This window comes from Falco rusticolus, chromosome 5 (assembly GCF_015220075.1).
Source record: "Falco rusticolus isolate bFalRus1 chromosome 5, bFalRus1.pri, whole genome shotgun sequence".
NCBI classification, from domain to species: domain Eukaryota; kingdom Metazoa; phylum Chordata; class Aves; order Falconiformes; family Falconidae; genus Falco; species Falco rusticolus.
In genome coordinates, this window is record NC_051191.1 from 347534 (window position 1) to 366998 (window position 19465).

The window sequence follows — 19465 nt, forward strand, 5'->3', positions numbered from 1 at the left end:
TTTCAGTTTGTGCCCACTGCCTCTGGTCCTGTCACTGGGAACCACTGAGAAGAGGCTCCATCCTCCTCCCTTCAGGTATTTATACACATTGATGAGATCCCCCTGAGCCTTTTCTTCTGCAGGCTGCACAGTCCCAGCTCTCTCAGTCCTTCCTCATAGGAGAGATGCTCCAGTCCCTTCATCTTTGTGGCCCTTCGTTGGACTCTCGCCAGTGTGTCCACATCTCTCCTGTGCTGGGGAACCCACAACTGGACACAGTTGTGTGGCCTCACTGGTGGTGAATAAAGGAAGGATCACCTCCTCAATCTGCTTGCAATACTTTGCCTGACGCAGCACAGGATACTATTCACCTTCTTCACCTCAAGGGCACATTGCTGGCTTATGTTCAACTTGATGACCCCCAGGTCCGTTCCTACCAAGCTGCTTTCCAGCTGGGCTGCCCCCAGCATGTGCTGGTGCCTGGGGTTGTTCCTCCCCAGCTGCAGAACTTTGCACTTCTTGTTGAACTTCATGAGGTTTCTGCCAGTCCGTTTCTCCAGCCTGTTGAGGTCCCCATGGATGGCAGCACAATCCTCTGGAGCATCAGCCACTCCTCCCAGTTTTGTATCATCAGGAAACTTGCTGAAGGTACACTCCTGCCCCATCATCCAGATCATTAATAAAGGTGTTAAACAAGACTGGAGCCCATACTGTCCCCTGGGGGACACCACTAGTTTCTGGCCCCCAGCTAGACCCTGAGCCACTGATCACCACCCTCTAAGGCCTCACCATTCAGCTGGGCCATTCATGAGCAACCCTATGTTCATCAAAACCAGAGTTTCACCCCTTAAAAAAAGACGGCTGTTACAGCACATGGTGCAACTGAGAGAGACTGCAGAAGACCCAGCCACCTTCTATGCAACGACCGGTGGTAAGGAAAGGATCCAGATCACTATTCTTTTGTCGGTGTGGAACGAAGAGAGGGGGGGAAAAACACTTCCACTTGCATAATAATTTTTTTTCCAGTAGTCTGTATCTCTTTAGTGCATTGTATTATAGCATCTATGCAGACAACTTAATAGTGTGAAGCGACATTATTACTCAGCTGTATAGATCTGAAATTTAGATTAACATTGCCTGTTTGCAAGATCACAAGACTATCTTTGTTGGAAAAAACTACATGCTGACAGAATCCATGTGCTAAACCCCTTCCCACTTACTCACATGAAAGTGACTTGATTTCACAGTTCAAAAAGTATAACCCATTTTCACTAATAGCTACTAGTAAGTTAATAAACCACTGAACGATAGTGGGCTGAGTACCAAAACTGTAAGAGCAAAGATATTTGAAGATCTGTATTCACTGTTACTCTACAATAATATTAATGCTGCAGCCCGGAAAACTGCTTCAAAGTCTCCTCAAACATAAAACCAGAATAGCTTACCTAATTTTTACAAAACATACCAAACTACTAATTAACTTTGCTATTAGTGAAATGAAACCTCTTGAGCTCTGTTCTTACTATAACTCTTTAGTATTTGACATCAACTTTAAATTCAAGGAATGAGAATGAAAGTACCCCCCTTATTCAATATTAGGCAAGAATGCAAGAAGATGCTGAAAAGATATATATTTATTTTTACAAATGTCTCTATTTCCGCCACACTGTAAATTTAGAACTTAATGAGTATCATTTCCCATCTGTGAATTATCATATTTGTGTGTGTCTAAAATAGCTATTCTAACATTAAATTTGACCCATTGATTCTAAACTGGCTCCCACTTCATGACAATCACTTCCAACTTATTTTTCCCTGCAGAAATTTTGCTACTTTGAGTAGAATGTGAAAAACATCTTTATTGTGAAGCCTCTTTGAAATGTAAAACAATATAGTGAATATTACCATGAAGCTAGTTGCTGCAGGCTCCTGAAATCAGGCTTTGCATACTAATACATACAGTGTTTTCTATCTGTAATCAAAGGCTCCACCATAAAGAAATACAGAGCTTGTGAATGTTGCTCTAAAAACAGAAGACATTTAAAGGACAGCCTAAATATTTTTTCCACCAATAAAGCAACAATGCAAATTATTTAACAATTTTGTACTGCAAGATCTTATGGGACAGAAATAAGGAAATTATTTGCACTATTTCTATAGCAACATAATTGCCAAATGTTAGACTGTGAACAAAAAGCCATCATCCTCAGTAGTACAATTAATCAGTAAGGAAACAGACAATTCCGAGTGTGTCTTCAATAAACCTTTTCTATCCTCTCAAAGTAGTCGAGACTAGATTTCTTAGAATCACAGTGCATTTAAATTTCTAATGCTGTCCACATTATACAGTGCAGGTGAACAGATGTCAATAAACGACACCATGATTTTAAAAATCACCTTGATTTTTTTGTTTTACTGTAGGGCACAGAACTTCATTATACCAAGTTGATCAGTTTATATCCAAGGTGTAATAGTTTCTAGACTTCCAGCAATAGCGTAACATTTTTAAAAGGTCTCTTTATGCAGCTGACAAAAGAAACAAAACCTTTTTTAAAAAAAATATTACCTTCTTAACTAACAAATACAGTTAAGACTGTGCATTTGCCCTATTAGAATATTGGAATTCTTCAGTGATTCCTCAGAAAACCTAATTTGTAAGGCACAAAAGTACTTAGGTCTTGAACAGTGTCCTATATCTTCAGAACTATTTAAAACATTAATTAATCCTTCCATATTCCTGCAAGATATGCATCAACTGGAAGTAAATGAACTTAGTGTTTCCAAAAGCCAGTAACTACCCAAGGGACCTGACAGCTTTCTTCTATCCAGAGAACTGATTTAGTATGTACAGCAGCAACTCAGACTATGCTTTCACCTTGACTACTACATACACCATCCAAGGATGGAAGGGTGGTTCGTTACCGCGTCCGCTCAGCCTGTAGTTGTTCAGGTAAGATTGACAAGGAAGATGATAAAAGGTGGCACTTCTGGTAAATGCATTTCTTTTTGAATAGCAAGCTGACTGAACACCAACTGACTTAATTTCAATCACCACAGAACTCCAATTTGCACAAAGTCCACCAAAGAAGAAGTGGAAAAGAACAAAGGTCATTATGACCTACTAACCCACACAGCCTCCACATCACCCCTTTTACTTAGGGCTGAACGTTTCTGTCACAGAAACAGAATTAAAGTTCTAGAGAAAACAGAGTGTCATTAGAAAACCATTGCACATCCTCTTACCATCCCATTTGAATTAGAACCCAATTACTTTCAGCATGGCTGTCTGGGCACACTGATCGATCCAAAGACAGAACCAGGACTTTTAACTGGTAAGACCTTTTTGGGTTTTTTTAAGAGAGGTCTCAAAAATCTTGCAACTGAATTCAGTGGGACAATTTGTAGGTTTGAAATAAAGAGCATCTTTGGTATTCTGGGTATCAAAAACCTGCTCATTCACCTGTGTTTAGATCACCACAGAGTATCTTGTCATTGCTTAAATAATAAACAGAAACCACAGAATGTAAATAAACAGAAAGGATGTGCAAGTAATCAGTTTCTGCTTCTACAAAAAAAAATCTGGAAAGTAAATCACATACTCGTAGTAACAGGTGAAAACCAGATTATTTTCTGAACTCACAAAAGGCAGTAACTGGCTAATTTTTCAACTTTTTCCACTGGGATTATTTTTTAATTGGGTCAGCTGAATGTGAATACGTGATGTTAGATGTGAATAATTTCAAAGCAGCAACATCTTTTAACAAGTTTGGACAGGGACGAGAAACAAGGTGAAATGTAAGTACACTTTAGGCAATAAACATTTATATTTTCCATTTATTTTTTTAATCTTATGTAATGATGAGGACATTTCCTTCTATATCATTAACACCTCATATTGCCAGTGTTGACAACTCGGGAAAACAGCCTGCTTACTCACCAAACGTTCATCAGGAGAGGCAATGACAAGAGCCCTCCACAAAGTACATAATAACACTCCCTACAACTCTCAGCTCACTTTCTTACCCAGAGGCTTACATAAATGACAAGGTGTGCAGTGTGCCTTAGCTGCTAACAAGTGGGACATCAGCAGATCAAAGGGTAGATCTGCCCTCTCACAGTGAGTACCCTTCTGCCCAGCAGAGAGACCCCAGCTCACACTTTCAACTGACCATCCCAAAATACCCCTATAAAACTACGTGCTGCTTTTAAGGCTGCTTCTCACTTGGCAGAACTGCTTGTTGATGCCTATGTAGGAGTGAAGGACCCAAAATAGATGAGGATCAGAGATCATTTTCAACTCTTTTACAAGGGGCTTAGAGAGATTCTTATCTCTGATTAGGAAGGTGGCTGTCACAGAAAGATATGTTCTGCTGCGACTGACGCTGAAGTCAATTGCAGTTTAGGTATGACAACAGCTGAGGCAGGATTAGTCACTACACATTGAAAGAAAGGAGCAATAAAGCAGAATAAACCGGAGTAACCTATTAGCTCTCTGAAGGTAAATTAAGCAATTGAAAAGTGATATAAATAACCAGTCATTAGGTGAACAAAAATATCAATTTTACATTATTTAAATCTTACTTGTAATTTTAATTTTTACCCTCAACATTACGAAAACAATAACCCTACCTTTTGAAAAATGTAGAAAATTAAATCTCTATTCACTTTCCCCAAAACTAGAAATCAAAACTTAATGAATTCTGAATTCTTTTAGCCTTGCTCCCCCATTAAAATCTAGTAATTAAAGGCCTTTTTCTTAGATAAAACCACAAAAATGTCCATTCAGTCTTAAAAGAAATTTATTTTTCCTTTAAATATCTCATAGATCTTTTTTGGAAATTAAATCTGTAATTTTAATATTTACAGATTAATAATGAATCTATAGTTCATTACTAGTATGATAACAGTTTTTACAAAGTACTATGAGTGTATGATTTCTTTTCAAAATTGCATTCATTTTATATTGTGCAAAGGAAAAATACCAAAATCTAGATCTGCAAAGGGAAGGAATGGAAAAAAGTGCACAGCAAATTTAATCTCCAGATTCTTCCATGATACTCATGCAAGTCTCATGTAAGGGTATGTCATTTAACTCTTGGCCACATCTACTGGTGGAAAAAATTTGTAAGTTAATTCTGTAAAAGAAACCATGGTGCAGAAAAGATGCGGGTGTTGTCATTGCCCTCCTGTTGAACTCCCGTATTTATAAACTTAACAAGTTCTGTGCCTCAGTTTCTCCATCTGTCAGATTTTTGTTTTCTTTTTTTTTTTTTTTTTTTTTAAGGGAGAGTTTTTGTGAATCCTTTAACTAATTAGTGGGTTTGAAACTACATTTTTGGATACAACACTATTAAATATTATTGTGGTAACAGGTCATTAGAAGGCCAGAAAGCACATGTTCGAGATCATAATACAAAATTAGAAAAAAATGCAGGCTGTGTGAACTGTGAAGAGGAAGACACAAAAAATGGCCAATGGGAAAAAAGAGAATTATTAAAAAAAAAAAAAAAGGCAAGTAGCTTCCTTGCTATTAAAGGACTTGTGCTTTAAAAAGGCTGGGTCTCCTCCTCTCTTATGCCCCCTAGGATGATACTTGCACTGCAGTAATCAAAACAAGGAAGCAGATGGACAGGCAAAGTGGTACTACAGCTGCTGCAGAAGATGACTACAATAACAATGTTGACATCAGTAACAGTAATTAGTGCACAGACTGTAGAGTGGATGATTCGTTCCCTTATCTTCTGGCGTGGGCATGCTGCCCTACCCGAATGGGTGTAATGTCAGTACCTTTAGTTTGTTTTGTTCATTTGCTCAGTTTATTAATGAAACTGAATACAATAAAGAAAATCAAACTTTTCTCCCTCTCCAGAACACTTGCTGAGGAAAGCATGTTGTTTCGGGTTGGATTAATAAGAGATGAAATCTTCATTAGTAAATGGCAAAACACCAACTTCATACTTATATCTATTTTCAATGTACACAAAAATCCATACTCCCATATAGTCATCTGTACATACACTCGAATTTCAGCAGCATGTAGTACTTGTCTCACCCTGTCTAAATAACAGCTCTACCGTTTGGTGTGACTTCACCCATCTGCAGGCTGCTGCCATACATTTTTCAAGGGACATTAGAATAAATTGTTTAATGGTGAGAAGAGCCAAGAAAAACATTGTGCTATACTGAGCCTTCTCAGGTAAGAAGAAAGCAAAGCATCAGTACTGTCAGCAGTAGCGTGTCATGCTGAGAGTGTTCTGGTAGCATCACACGAGGATGCACCACTACTCCTTAGCTGCCTCACTGAGAATGACAACTGTCCAGCTTAGTGTTATACTACACCAAAACACCTGTTGAAGAGCAAACTAACTGGAAGAGAGAGAATTGTGGAGAAACAGATGGATTTTACTTGGGAAATATGATTTGTCACTGAAGATGCAATCCTGCAGTACGAAGTCAAAGGGAAAGAAGGGGAATCAAAGAGATCATGGAACATGCTTAGCACATAACAACACCAAAGCCTTTTATTTCTAATTACTTTTTCCATACCCTGCATCTAGCTCCTATTCAGTTTCATGTTCCCTGTTCATTTATTCTACAGGATGATAAAAGATTTCTTTTTGTTTCCCTCCAGTATCATCCTCAACAACTTGAAAAACTCCTATCCCCTTTTCAAGTGCTGTTCTACAAAAGGGAAGAGTGAAAGTGAGAAGCAGAGGGTCTGGGTGGGGGCTACTCATGAACACCAAAAGCTCATTTATCTACACTCCCCTTCCACCCCAACTCTTCTTGAGCCTTCCAGAGTTCCTCCTTCTGTCTCTAGGTTTCAATGTTTCTCCTTGAACATGCTGATCTACTGAAGGGCTGCACCCAGGCAGCAACTGATATTTTTTGCCAAATCGAACTTTTAAATGAAGAAAATATGCTAAAAGTTAATAAACTTTTTGAGATGTTTTGTGTCGGTTTTGGTTTGTTTTGTGGTGGTTTTTTTTACACAGAAGGAGAAGCTTGAAGTGCCTCATAGAAAACTGATGTTCTGTGCAACATCTTTTGGAGATGGGCTTACCAGACAGGTAAACTTCAGTGCTGTCTGAAACCTTCATTATTTGCTTTCACTGTTGTGACAACCACCTCTGCATAGGAAGAGCTCCCCCAACATATTTCAAAAATTAAGTTCATGTAAATTAAATATACTTGGAAAAGGAGATGGCTGCATAGACACATCTTTTGTCTTTGTTTCTTCTCATCTAAGGTAGATGAGACGGCTTCAGTAATTCTGTTTCTAACAGTGAAGGAGACCGTTAATCAAATTATTCCGAATATGAATTAAAAACAATGCAACTGAATGGAAAAGAATAGGTATTCAAAAGAACAGCCATGATTATTTTTCAAAGAAGAAATTGCCAAGAAGCAGAGAAACAGATGGCTGAAAGTGTTAGATGAAGACACACTCTCCTATGCAAACTAACAGACTTAATTAATTACTCAAATCACATGGTATTTTATAGCATGACATTAATGATCAGTAATAAAAACTGACAGTGGTGCCTTATCAGCTGCCTTTAAGGAAAACAAAATAAATTATTATAAAAAGAACATGTTTACACCCTACAGATGTAACTCACAAACCATAAATACAGCTTTCAATGTTAAGTTTGACTTTCAACACTTTCCCATTAATTTAATTACAAATCTTTATGGAACTGTAAAATCGTAAATAAAAGCATTCTCTCATAACATTTTCCTTAACAGAGCTATTAAAACATATTCAGCTAAATTTAAATTTTACCTTAACTATTTCCTCTATGAAGCAGACGTGTGACACAGGATCTCTTTTCTTCATCAATACTTTCTGCAAATGCTGCACCTGTAAGAAAGAAATTATTGAGAGGAAAAATGACATCTAACATCTTATATGCAAAACTGTATTACTAGACAGACAGGAATTAGCTGCTGAATACCTGTCCGCAAGCAGCACAGATCTGATCCATGAGTTTCTCCATGTTTGTCCAGAGGGCGGCTCGAAAAGCTGCTGTGTTCCCAGGTGTTGGCATAGCAGCTCTACCAGGGCCACCTGAATGGGGCAAAGACAGTGGCTGTGAAAAAATCAGGTATTACCAGCTCAGGACTTAAATTCATAGGCTAACTGCTAAAAAAAAAGTGATATTCCAGCTGAAGTGTGTGCAGCTTCTAAACCATCACACTTTCCTTCAGAGGGGCTCTCTTTCTTTATTATGCTAGTGATTATGGTTTTGGATCCTTAACTTGTTGCAAAACTTTTTAAAAAATTTTTTTAAGTGTTCATCTTGCCAAAGTTCCAATTTGCCTGCGTGCCCAATTCCTCAGTATTCTTTGGTATCTGAGCTAACATGTGGGAACATTCCTACATATCAAATATACTGCTTTGAAATTATTTCCATCTGACAAAAGCATCACCATGTAGTTTCAGACTTCTGTTGCCTGCAAGGAATTTCTACCTGCGATCCTCTCACCACCAGAAAGAAAGCAGAATTTGGATTCATCTTTCCATGACAAACTGCTAAGAAAATGCTCCAAAGTTGTAAACTAATGAGGCCAATTTTCTAGGCAAGTCAGTAAAAGAGGGGGGATGTGGACTAAAGGAAAACCTCTGAGCCCAGTAACAAGAGACAGACCCAATTTTGGCTTTGTATTAGACAATTTCTGAGACATGCCTACTCTCATCCCCTACTGCTTAAAGCAAGCAGGGAAATCTTCCTGTAACATGCTTGGATGTGAAAGTTTCTTCCATTTGACTACATACTGTACTTCTGTAAAAAAATCAGTTATCATTCTCTCTAAAACAAGTATCATACCTCTTGTAACAGCTTGAGATGGTTGGGTCAGTACTTTGATATCCAAAGCAGTTTTTATGTTCTCCTCCAGGACTATGCAGTATCCATCCACCACATTAGCAATGGTATCCTTCAAAGTCCCAAGGTTATGGAAAACCTGAAGAGCAGTTCCCACCTGAGTAGGATTCTAAAGAAAAGATTTTAAAAAATAACTATTATCTTTAACTGTACTATAGCGGTTTTTTTATCCATGATGAGGCACTGTTTTACTGGGCAAGTTTATCTTTAAGGTCAGTATGCTAACTGATTTCATTTAAAATTAAATAAATGGCATCCTTACTGTATAACAGAGAACAGAGGGTAAAGGAGAGGATTGATTTCCTTTGATTGCTTAGCAATGCTTTGCTTAGCTTCCTTTGGTGCTATCCTCTGAATAAGAAAAACAGAAAAAAAGGAACTGGAAACACTGCTGGCAATATCTACCTGGGGTGGGTTACCAGTGACTGATCCAGTAATTCCAAGGTTAGTTACAGTACAGCTATATTCAGCTATGGTGTAGCCAGTAATACTGTTTTAACATGCAGTATCTGTTACAGTACTGTAATTTAAGTGCCAAACAGTTAATTAAATGTGATACAGACTTAAAAAAAACCCTAAACAACCAAAAAACACCAAGGACAAGCACAGGCAAGCAGGTCAAGCCACTACTACCAACTACTGCAGAATTTAAGCCTGTAAGTCTACATTTCTAATGCTGAACAACTACTTCTTCCTCACAGCAGAATTAAGAGTGCAAGACAATACAATACAGTGATAATTTCCCAAGCCTGCACACACACGCACACAAAAAGCTCGTATTGTTTAGAGCTTTTCCAAAATACAGGAGTGTGAAAACTATCCAAAACCTGTTCAGATCCATTGTTTAAGAGACCTTTGATTAAGATTAAATCTGACAATGATTCCACTGAGCAACACTAAACACTGGCGCGGGTGCTATTTAACAAGAGAAAAGCCTCAAATTATTGCCTTTGGAAACTAAGCACTGTCATCCATACGCTGAATACTGCTTTTTATTTAGCAATCACGCGCAATTAGTGGAGGGGGTGCTCAGTTGATCATACACACATTAGAGATGCAGTCTTTTGTCATTTTTCTTAGTGACTTCTGCCAGCAGTAAAGAACATGGCCTGGCAAAAAGAAATCCTGGCACCCAGACTGGACAGAAGCATCTGAGACCACAAGCACACCCCACTAGAAACCCCATTCCAACTCTCCTCTGGCAGCAAGACCTTATCCCATTGCACTCTTCCTGCTGGTGGCTGCAGCTGTAGTAGCCGCTAACACTGAAATGGTCTGCTGCAAGACCAATGCCACTCTGCTTCATCTTCCCCAGCTCACAGTTTTTATCAGCCAGACACTCCTGAGCCAAAGAAAGAGGGTAGGATCACCTGCCTTTCCAGTGTGGGGAACTGCACTGACACGGCAGCAGTAAAGCTGTGTGGCTGCTGTGCTGAGGATTCGTTTGCTGGTACCTCCACCTGCTGCCACAGGTTTTCTGACCCACTGATGAACAGTGCATTTTCCTCAAACCTAACGTTGCAGAGGTCACAGCACTGTAACTACACATTCCTGTTACTCTTTCCAGGATTTCTTCAAAGACCAGAACCATAGTTGAAGCAAAAAAGGCATCTCTCATCTCCTTCCCCAACTCGAATGAAGAGTTTCCACATTCAGTGGAAAGCGAAGGAATATTAGGCACGTATTATGGTTTGCAGACCTTGTACTAACTGTACCAGTTTCTTTTTCTAAACAGTGTGGGAGTTAATGAGCATTCCCAGCATAGTATTACGGGTCTGGGACTTGTAGGTTTAGTTTTTTGATAACTGGGTATGCTGTAAAATTTCTAAGCATCCTGTAGGTGTGCTTGTGGAGGTGGGAAAGTAAGCCATAAAGACTGGAAGATTAATGAGATGTCAGAGAATTAAGAGTGGTATAATGCAAGGAGGGAATCTGGGGATAGAATGAACAAGAGAGAGAAAATATAAATGGGGAGAGGATGGGGAATAGAATGAAAAGAAACTGGAAGAAAGAGAATGAAGCTGAAAGGAAGGAAGGCGAAGATAGAGAAGACTGACCTAATTTATCAGTTTTTCTTGTTAAAAGTGTTCTAATTCTTACAGAAAACACACCAGTATAAAACCAGGCAGAGAGTCCAGTAATATAAAATCAATACCTTACTACTATAGTAAGCAGTCAACCTGGTTTCAGTCAGACTTTAATGTGCTTACATCAGCTACAAAAAAACCAGAACAGTATCAAGAGGTAAGCAGGGCACTATCCAGCCTTGAATAACCAATGGTCAGATACTTTCCTGACAAACAGGCTGTATAGGCACAAATAATTTCAGACAAATGAATTTCAGAGTTCCCACATCATAGTTCAGTAAACTTACTCTGCAGCTACTGGTCAAAAAAAACCCAAAACCCACAAAAATGTGCTCCAACAAAGCTATGTTTCTGAAGAACTGGTTTTAGCCAAAAGTTGTCAAACAATTCATTCTGAAGTTAGGAATAGTTAGGGAATAACCAAAACACATTTTTTACATTCCATAATTATGGAAACCTGCTATTCACTCAAATCTATCTTTCAAATCTAGTACCAAAGTCAGTATCAGAATAGAACAAAGATTATGCAGGTGGCCTATTTCTTATTTGCTTTAAATTGTGGACGTGGCCACTGACAGAGCTTCTAGCTCATGTATTTATCTTGTATAACATGAATTACAGATATATTTAAACTCTGACAATGTACAATAAAATAACTTTTTTTGTTTCATATACAGTATTTTTCTATCCTCAAAAAACAGTTTGTGTTTTATATGCCTCAGACAAGCTATATTAAGTCCATTGTTGATTTATTACTAATCCTAAGAGAACTGCATTTTTTATGCACAGCTAGTTCCAAGGTTTAGACAATATGTTAAAAAAAAATGGAGCATCTCTTGGGACAAAAATTATTATATGGAAAGAAAATGTTGGAAAGCAGGAAGAAAACAAATGATTGCACTTTCAGGCTTGCATACACATCTCAAAATTAGACTGTTAATCATCAATACACACTGGACAAAAATTTAAGAATCAGTATTACAGAATTTGTCACTACCAAGAGATTTTATTTATAAGAATTTGCCCCTAACATTTTCCTTCTATTTGAGAAAGCTTAGAGCTAAACACATTTCTGAGATTTAAAAGATGGCCTCAAATTTTATTAAATGGAAAGCACGCAAAGTAAAAAAACCACCCGACTACAGAAGTGACTTACAATGGAAAATGGAATCACATCAGAGAATAAGATTCAGAACAGCTATCCAACAAGAACAACTGGGAAAATAATAAAACTTTTCGAGATGGAATTTATGAGTTTATTAGCAGTATTTTATAATCAAGTTGTCTGCCACTGCAGGCACTTACACTTAGCAATTTGTACGCATTCTCCTTAGAATCTCTGCCCGTTGGATCCTGTTTGTTTTTGTTTTAAGTATCTTATTTTGTAAATGAAGGCTCAGAAGTAGTAGCTTTTACCAAACCAAAACAGGCTGGTTTTACTATGTAAAAACGTATGGGCAGTTAGAACAACAGCAAGACACATTTCTGCTTCTCACAAGGTAGCATCTTAAAAGAAAATATCCTCTTACACAATAAATTAGCATCCTAAAAATATTTATAGATATGCCATAAACTTTAAGTTATGGCAATCAAGAGAGTAGAGGCAAAGAAAAATAGTAGAACATTTAGTAATATGTTGGCAGTACAATATAATTTAATGTGCATGCCATACACAAGTGAAATAAAATCATGACCCCACAAACTGTAGGCCTACAACACTACCTACTCAAAGATAAACTACAGTGATCCTCAGATTGCAAAAATTATAATGAAGCAGGGAGCTAAGAAGAGATGGAGTTAAGTCCACTAATAATACCCTTCTCCATTCAAAGCGCTCCTCCGTCTGGCATGTCACAGCATAGTATGTTACAAATATATGGAGACTAAATTCCACAAATTTAAGAGTTTAGGAAGACTCAGTGAATCATCAGTTCAATGTATGAAGACAAAAAAAAAAAATAATCAACTTGCTCAAAAGCAAGTTCTACCATGAAAGAAACTCTCACAAATATTTAAAAGCACAGCATTTTCTCAGCATCCATCAGACAACATATTAAAATAGTTTGGTCAGAAGGGCAGTATTAGCCACCACTTGAAAAAAGGCATGTATGTTTCAATTTATGTTTTAGCAAAACATAAAGATACATTCAGCAGCAATGATGAAGACATGTTTCATACCAAACACATTTGCTCATTTTCTCTATCACTGAGAATTGTTCATTTTACTAACATAATTTTCAATTTATTTTATCCTATCCCATTTGGTTCTGTAGTCCATCACAGACAAGAAGAAAAATAAGTGACATGCAGTCATTAAGCATGAATGTTTTTTTCACAATTATATCATGCGGTTGTTTTCAAGAGTAGGCGACTAGACTCAATAACCCAGAAGATGCTGTCCAGTCCAGCACGACATTTACAGTCACTCTGCAGAGCAGAACCCTGTTTGGTCACTTCCTTTCCCACAAAGATAACTGGGTGAAGACTAGACAGAAATGTCATTAGAGACTTAAATAAGTACATATCACATTTCCAATTTGAAAATATCTCCTAGGATGGAACCAAGTCATTTTTTTTCTGTCAGCTGCCAACACTGCAACTATTTTATCATGTCCAGCATTGTAGGTTTTTATTTTATGATTGGCACTAGCGTTACCAGAACAATTTTCTGACAGCATGTCTAAATAAAGAGCAATATCACTTTTCACCGTTAGAAACACAGCTTGGATGAGAAAGCCTGCTCCTCACAGGTGAGTGTGGTGATGACACGGAGCTAATTTGGGGACAGGAAGATTCCTAGCATAAGGCTGAACCAAAAATAAGAAACCTGGAAGACAGGCAAAACTAATTGGTTCAAGTGCTACAAACACAGCTTCCAAACTCACACTCCACCTTCTTTGGGTATGGGATTCACCATGTGGACCTTTCTTCTTCAACCAGTGCTGTCTTAGGGAACTCAATACCATTATTTCTTTGTCCTGTGCAAATCTGTCCATATGACATGCTGCAGGGTTCTCACCTGTGTGGACTATAAACTTCCTTCTCAAATGAAGGTGTGTTAATGGCCCAAAATATTTATGGTCAATACTACCTGTGACAATTACAACTACCTTCATAAAGAAGTAGTGTTACAAGTCTAATTAATTGCTAACTGTCATGCAGTTAAATTTCACAAGTGCCTGCACCACATAATCAGAAGAGCTCTCTGAGGAAATTTTCTTTCACGTGACAGTTTGGAAGCACCACATATGGAGAAGTCAAACTTGGACTAGTCCGTCCCTTAGAAATGATGTTCCCTAGCTACTAATGTATACAAGAAGATTTATGTTTTGCTTACTAAAATCAGAACAGCAACTCTGACTGAAAATCTTTATTATTCTGCAGAGAACAGATGACCCTGTTCAGGAAAGGCTGTGGCAGGAAGACAACAGAAAGCTTTCACTATATATATATAAGAACATATTCATATTACGCAACAGCTGTGATTTCAGTGTGCTGACATATCCTTACCTGTTACGTGGTAAAACGTTTACCACATCCCATACACAAGCACTAAACACATAACACAGTACAAAAAGAATTAGATATGTTGCTTAGCTGAAGGAAGATCCATAATTACTTCAGGTAATCCAGTCCAGGTATCACTTCAACAGATTGTTGTAACAATGTGGCAAGCAAGAAATGCCATGAACAATATTTTGAACAAAATCACAACTTTCCCTAGCCATCAAGAAATAGCCAGTATTAAAATACAATAACCCTAGAACAGGACACACACTGAAATAACCACATTTGTAAAGTAACACATATTCTCTGACCGGGATTACAAAAGGTTACTGCAGTCCTTCCAGATTAAATGCAAAAACAGTTTCCAGAATGATATTCCTGAGTATCTTTAACGGGCACTTAGTATTAATCAATTTCATTTGATAGCTGATTTACTAGATGGGGAACTGTTTCAGTTACTGTTCCACGTTTACTTCACACAATTCATTTTGATTGTAGAAGATAGCAGTTGCAATTTCTAACACAGTACACCTTTACAAGTTCAGTTAAATAATCCAAAAAAAGACCCCTTTGTGAGGCTGAAAATCCCCAGTCAGATCTTCATTTACTCCTTCTCCCCTCTTGCTACCATTACAATACATGGCCTCCTTCAAATAACTTCCCCACAAATAATGTTACTACCGCTAATGACAAGCACTACTACTTGAAGACCAACTGACCGAGGAAGGGTTTGTAAGCACTTGCAGCTATCAATTACATGCAGTTCTTAGTCATCTCTTACAGACACCGAAAGTGAAAAACAGTGAGAAGTTAACTACAGGAAGAGTTGCAATTCAATTTAAAGAGCTCAAGCAAGTAAGCAGTGCAGGTAACTCAGCCACAGCCAAGGTAAAACGACCTACTGACCAGAATTAATAATTTACTAAGAATTGGGGCTCTTGCTTTGCAGTATCACTTAAGCTATTTTAATTGCAGGAAAAATTAACAAAATCCTAAAACTAGACATTTAATGCCAATGAAATTCGGCTGCAGTCTAAACCCAGTATTTTATTTCATTTCCAAAAGTCCATGCCTTAAAAAAATTAATTGGTATATCACAACTCCTAAAAATGAGCCTACTTAGGGAAACACGTCTCTTATGTTCATTATCACCCCATCTGTCTTTTCCTCGGTTCATCTTTAAAATCTGAGCAATACATGAAAAGGTCAAATTGACAATGTAAAGCCAGAGAATAGACTTCTTTCTGATGATTTTCCAGTTCTTCCTGTTTTGACCTTTGCAGTGTTGGGAAGAGTGAGAGGTTAAGATGTTATAATTTTCTATAGGAGGTAATACTGACATAACACTTATGCTAGACTTTAGAAAAGCACATTTTAAGCCTTAAGAGGCAAGAATCCCAAAGCTAAATATTTAAATATGGTTAGGCTGTAATACCTACCTTCTGTCAGCCCATGTTTGGAATACACAACTTCTTTTGGTAGAAGGACTTTCACAGGAAAGGAAGACAGCCAGAAAGCACAGCCATAAACCTCATGATGTCCTCAAACTAGGTCAAAATTTTGTTTCTTAGAATAACAGGAAGTAAATAACAAGAAACATTGCACTACAAAGGTTGAGAGAGGAAAAAAAACAAACCAAACCAAACCAAAAAAACAAACCAGCAGCAATAAAATACTAGAAAGCAAAGGAACAAGATTTTTCAACACAGCTGAACTGCTTGCCAAAATACTTATTCTCTATAATAGTGTAATCAAAGCAACAGATGGCTAAGAGCTAATGGAACAGAAAGGCATCAGGAACTGTTGTAAAGAATTATCTCATGAAACATCATGCAATATTCCAAAGTCTACCAAGCCTTAGGCTATCAACGTGACAGCAATTTCAAAGAAAGTATCTGGCACCTCTGAGGACAGATCAGCTAGATCAACTAGACCACGACAATTATAAATTTTATCCTACAATACTGTATTTGAGTGTAGAAAGAGTACAAATTCAGAGTAGAAATCATACACAACAATGATAACTAAAAGGCAACAAGGAAATGGGGGCATCTGAGCCAAATCAAGCTTCTTAAAGTGCTTCTTTCACCTCTTACACAACTTAACCTCTAAAGATCTCATCAATAATGAACCAGTTTGCCAGTTAATCTGAAGTTGTGGCTTCTCTGCTAAAAGCACAGCTATCACTTTCTGATGCAGGTCAGAGGGCAAGGCTGTAGCACCTCTCTTGTCCACAGGCAACCTAAACTTGTACCTGCTGACTCAAGTCCCGTTACTGAAGTGCAGTAGTAGCAGGACACAAAATCTCATTACTAATTCTGATCTTTGGACAGCAGCTTGCAACCAGATGTTTTCTCCCACCTCACAATATCGTTATGTATGTGCTCACTCTGCTAACTGGTTGAACAAAGCCATTACAGAACAGGAATGTCAGATTCTACTTTTAACTCAGTCTTAACATTAGGAATTAGCTACTGGAGGGTTGCAACATTTTTTCTCTGTTTACAAAAAAAAAATAATCCAATTTTAGACAAAATATCCTTTAAATGGTATGCTCTGAATGATTTAAGTAGCTACAAAAAGCCATCTGGATTTTCTTGTTCTCTCGCTAGTCTTTGCAACAAGATAATAATTACCTCTGCAAGTGACAGTATCTCATTTCTGGAACCTGTGCCCATATTGTCAACAGCCCTGAAGTGCCCTCAAATACTTAAAAGGAACGACATTTAAAAAGTTACTTTAAATACTTTTCTGTTATTATTTTCATATTGAACTACAGTCTTCCATCAATGTCAGATTCACTGCTGGATCACAGTTCAAAACATTTTTTATATTCTTAATACTAAGTTCAAATTCCTTCTATCACACAGCTACAGGAAACCAGGTCTGCAGAAAAATTGATGAAGAATCACAGAACAGCTGAGGTTGGCAGGGACCACTGGAGATCACCTAATCCACCTCCCTGTTAAAAGGAGGGTCTACCAGACCAGGCAGCTCAGGGCCTGGCAGTGCAGAGACTGGCTAGTTCAAATGAGCCACAAGACATCCTTCTCCTGCTCCATCTTCCCTTCCTAGTTCCACTTACTGTTCCAGGAAAATGTACCAATGTGCAGTCATTTTCACGCAGTTTCAACTGAGGCCTGCTAGAAAGACAACAAGCATCTGTACGCACACCTAGTCACACTTCTCCAGTGCTGGCAGTGTTACCTGCCTGCCGACAGTAATATCAGTCTTCCAAGCCCTCTTGTAAATTTGTCCACTGGGAGCAGCATGACAAGACTGACCTATTTCTGTTACAGATGCCACATTTAAAGAAACACATTTTATATTTCTAGTCTTTTTAAAAATACATGGGCAGCCTCTTTAAAAATAAATCAGCAAACCTATATAATAGTAAAACTATGAAAAAAAAATTAAGTCATCTAAAGATAAAGAAATACTATGCCTAGCGTTGCCTGCAGCTAGCACACGCATATGGGATCCAGTTCTGCTACTGAAAAAAGTCAGTCCCAAACCCTCACTTCAGTTACCTCCCAGTAATGCATTTTGAAACCTTCACACAAATAGGAACTGTTGGGGGTGCTGTCTGCAAAAGGAAAGAAAGGAGATAATAGAAAAGAATCAGCAGTTAAGTGGGTAACTTGTTGCATGCAGAGGAAATTATTCATCACCTAGGAACTGCAGCATTTTGACGCAAGTTTTCTCCTTTCTAATGCAACAGAACGTTCAGTTCTGTACTCCACTTCAAGCAAATCCAAAGCTTTAAATCCTTTGTTAACATAAGAACACCTCCAAATGTACGATAATGCAGAACTTCACATGGCACAGAGTAGCTGATCAAGAACACAATGGAACACCCATTTCTCAAAGAAGATTAAGACGAAGAACAGATTTTTAACCTGAGAAAAAGGCGAAATAAATTATATTATCTTATTTAGATGAGTAACATGGCTAGTCAATCATATTTTTCACTCTGCTCTATGCAGATCTGGCTTATTAATGCTTTATATGTTTTTCTTGGATCACCTAATTGCATTATTTCAGAACCTGTTAACAATCAACAGTCAACAGTACAAACCACAAATAGAATTACAGTCTGGGAGAGGCATTTAACAATAACATACTATCTTATCTGGAGAGAAAGAACCTCAGTGTAGCCTTAGTTTTGAAGGGAGACAGATACATGAAAGTACGAATTAAAAAGACTCGGATGGATTATACAGAGACCCAGCCAAAGCCGGGTCAGTCTCTGCTCTGTTGCATCCCTGGAATCCTAGGAGAATTTCATACACACTGTTTACTTTTGACTATTTAAACCAAATCAGAAATAATTTTAATCAATTTGGTATAAAACACGCAAATGCACAAGGACTTTGGAAGAAGACTACCTTATTTCAGTTTTGATTAAGCTCATTCTATAAAGACTAGAGCCATGTAATTAAAGCACTGCAATGCCTGATAAAGAAAAACCTCTATGGTTCTCATTCCAATCTTACCTCAACTATTTTCAAAAAGATCTAATCTTAGCCTGCCTTTCTTGATCTGTAGCAAAGCAAAAATCACTTCTTTATTTAACAGCTCGACCTTATCCATCTTTGGGGAATAAGATAGGCCAACCAGAGCAACAATATATGTTCCTTAGCTGCCCCCCAAGATGAGTACAAGGTCAGCCACCTCAAGGGTGTGCGTGGCTATGGTGGATCCTCTTGCACCCCTCCTGGGAAACCTGCGTGCTCAGGTACCTCTCCAAAATGCCTGTACACGAACGCACACAGCACAGGGAATAAACGGGAAGAATGAGAGATCCTCGTGCGGTCACAGGGCCATGATCTCACTGCAGTTACGGAAACATGATGGGATAGCTCATGTGACTGGAATGCTGTCATGGATGGCTACATACATTTTAGGAAAGACAGGCCATCAATGAGAGGTGGTGGAGGTGCTCTTTATGTGCAGGATTAACAGGAGTGAATCGAGCTCTCCCGAGGGGCAGGTGGATGCAGA

The 19465-nt window shown here is 38.1% G+C and overlaps 1 protein-coding gene across 1 annotated transcript in view; it reads right to left on the bottom strand.

Moving 5' to 3' along the window:
• Window positions 1–19465, bottom strand: part of COG5 (component of oligomeric golgi complex 5) — a 183659-nt gene that overhangs the window by 57619 nt on the left and 106575 nt on the right. The window contains exons 8-10 of the mRNA XM_037387915.1: window positions 8811–8976; window positions 7938–8050; window positions 7766–7843 (exon numbers count right to left, since the gene is read on the bottom strand). Coding sequence (XP_037243812.1) covers window positions 7766–7843; window positions 7938–8050; window positions 8811–8976 — 357 coding nt within the window. The remainder of the gene's footprint in view (window positions 1–7765; window positions 7844–7937; window positions 8051–8810; window positions 8977–19465) is intronic.